A 1,680-nucleotide genomic window follows, 5' to 3' on the forward strand; every position below is an offset into this window, starting at 1 on the left:
CATTCTAGAGACAGAGAAAATCGTACATTGAACCCGAAATTGATTCACATTTTGTGGGAATTAATACGTTGTCCGCCTCATAACTCCGTGGCTAGACTGTACGCTTAAAAGCAGACGACGATAGCTAAAAACATATGATTAGAAGAAGCAACACGAACAGCAACTCGTACTCGTGGGACGCTTAAGTTCTGGGCATGTATGTTTTAAGTGTTATCCTTAAGCAATGGATAAGAAGCTTCCGATGCGAGTCCGCAAATTCCTTTAGAACTACCACCGCCTCTCTGAATCCTCATGTAACCGCCTTCACCCCATGCCACGCCCCAAGATTTCCTGATCTTCCAGAAATTGATTCCATCCTCGCTCTTCCCGTACCCAACGACGACAACAACGTGGTCCAGCTGTGAGCCGCAATCCCCATTGAACACGCCATGTCTATAGCTCTGGAACTCCCGCCCGCTTGCTGTGATAATGACCGCGACTGGTTGTTGGGAGACTGCCTTCATGAGCTCATCCTCACCGGGCGGCACATCTGCAAAGCCTTTGATTTGCGCCGTGTGTTCTGCTGCTTTCGTTGCATTGCAGGTCCTGTCCATCCCATGGTATGCATAGGTATTCTGGGACGCGATTCCTTGGTTTCGGATAATGTACTTGAAAGCATTGTCTGGGTAACCGCCTCTACAGCCGTAGCTTGTGGCATCACAATCTATCAATTGTTGCTCAAAGAGCACCGATAGTTTGCCGCTTGTGATCCCCACGATTCCTCCTACTGCTACTACGACTGAGAATGCCCAGCAGGATCCTACGTAATAGTTATTGACCTTATAAGTATGTGAAATTACCCTATTTCCGTAATTGTGATACATTGACGTCTGGCTTCTTATTATAGTATGTCGGGCATTTGTTTGGTGTAGCTGTGGCTGTGACGTAGTTGCGTTGCACTGTAGTTGTGCTATGATGAGTAGTTACATATATTTTAAAACTATAGAACCTCAAAACTGGGTGAAACATCTTCCTAAAAGCTGTTATAAATTGTTGCAGCTATCAAGAGTTCATCAAACAATTTAATAAAAGATGCAGAACTATTTCAAAATTGTAGCTACCTAAAGAGAACTATACCAAACATACTCTAAGTCACTCATATGACATAAATTTTCCAGAAGTTTATATGTTTTGTGTAATGGCTACTCATTTACTTGGAAAAGAAAAAAGAGTTAAGACGCAATCGCAATGCTTGTGCTTACCAAATCTGCCTTGATACTTAATATGGTTCACAACACCTTCCTCTACCCAGTCAATGTCGGGAACATCATCGGCCAGATTTTCGTGGCTATATGACGTTGTTTCGGCAGGCTCTGGTTGCTTGGATGCCAAGTATCCCGTATGGTTTCGGACGAACTCCTCACTGGTTAGGTCTGAGAGTTGGTTGAAACCTAACTCAAAAGTTCGACTCCCAGACCTTTTGAAATCCTCAATGAACCGCAAGTTCTGGCCGAAAATTGCCTGGCATTTTGCCTTCTCCTGTGGGTCCTTGTAGGTCCGAACATATTCGGCCATCCATTGCTGGTGCTGCTCTGCAATGGTGGGCTCGCGCAACATGCGGACTGACATCGCTTGCCTCGCCCAAGCGCCAAGAATTAGAGCAAGAGAGCTGCTGGATTCACTCTTGAACGTAAAAGCCAT

General features: G+C 45.1%; 1 protein-coding gene across 1 annotated transcript; it reads right to left on the minus strand.

Moving 5' to 3' along the window:
- Positions 1-203: 203 nt before the first annotated feature.
- LOC104446736 (zingipain-2) lies at positions 204-1,680 on the minus strand. Its single transcript, XM_010060556.1, has 2 exons — positions 1,242-1,680; positions 204-799 (listed from the first exon to the last, which is right to left on the minus strand). The coding sequence occupies exons 1-2, from the start codon at positions 1,678-1,680 to the stop codon at positions 204-206; spliced, it is 1,035 nt and encodes a 344-aa protein (XP_010058858.1).

Source organism: Eucalyptus grandis, chromosome 5 (assembly GCF_016545825.1).
Source record: "Eucalyptus grandis isolate ANBG69807.140 chromosome 5, ASM1654582v1, whole genome shotgun sequence".
In the NCBI taxonomy this organism is placed as follows: Eukaryota; Viridiplantae; Streptophyta; class Magnoliopsida; order Myrtales; family Myrtaceae; genus Eucalyptus; species Eucalyptus grandis.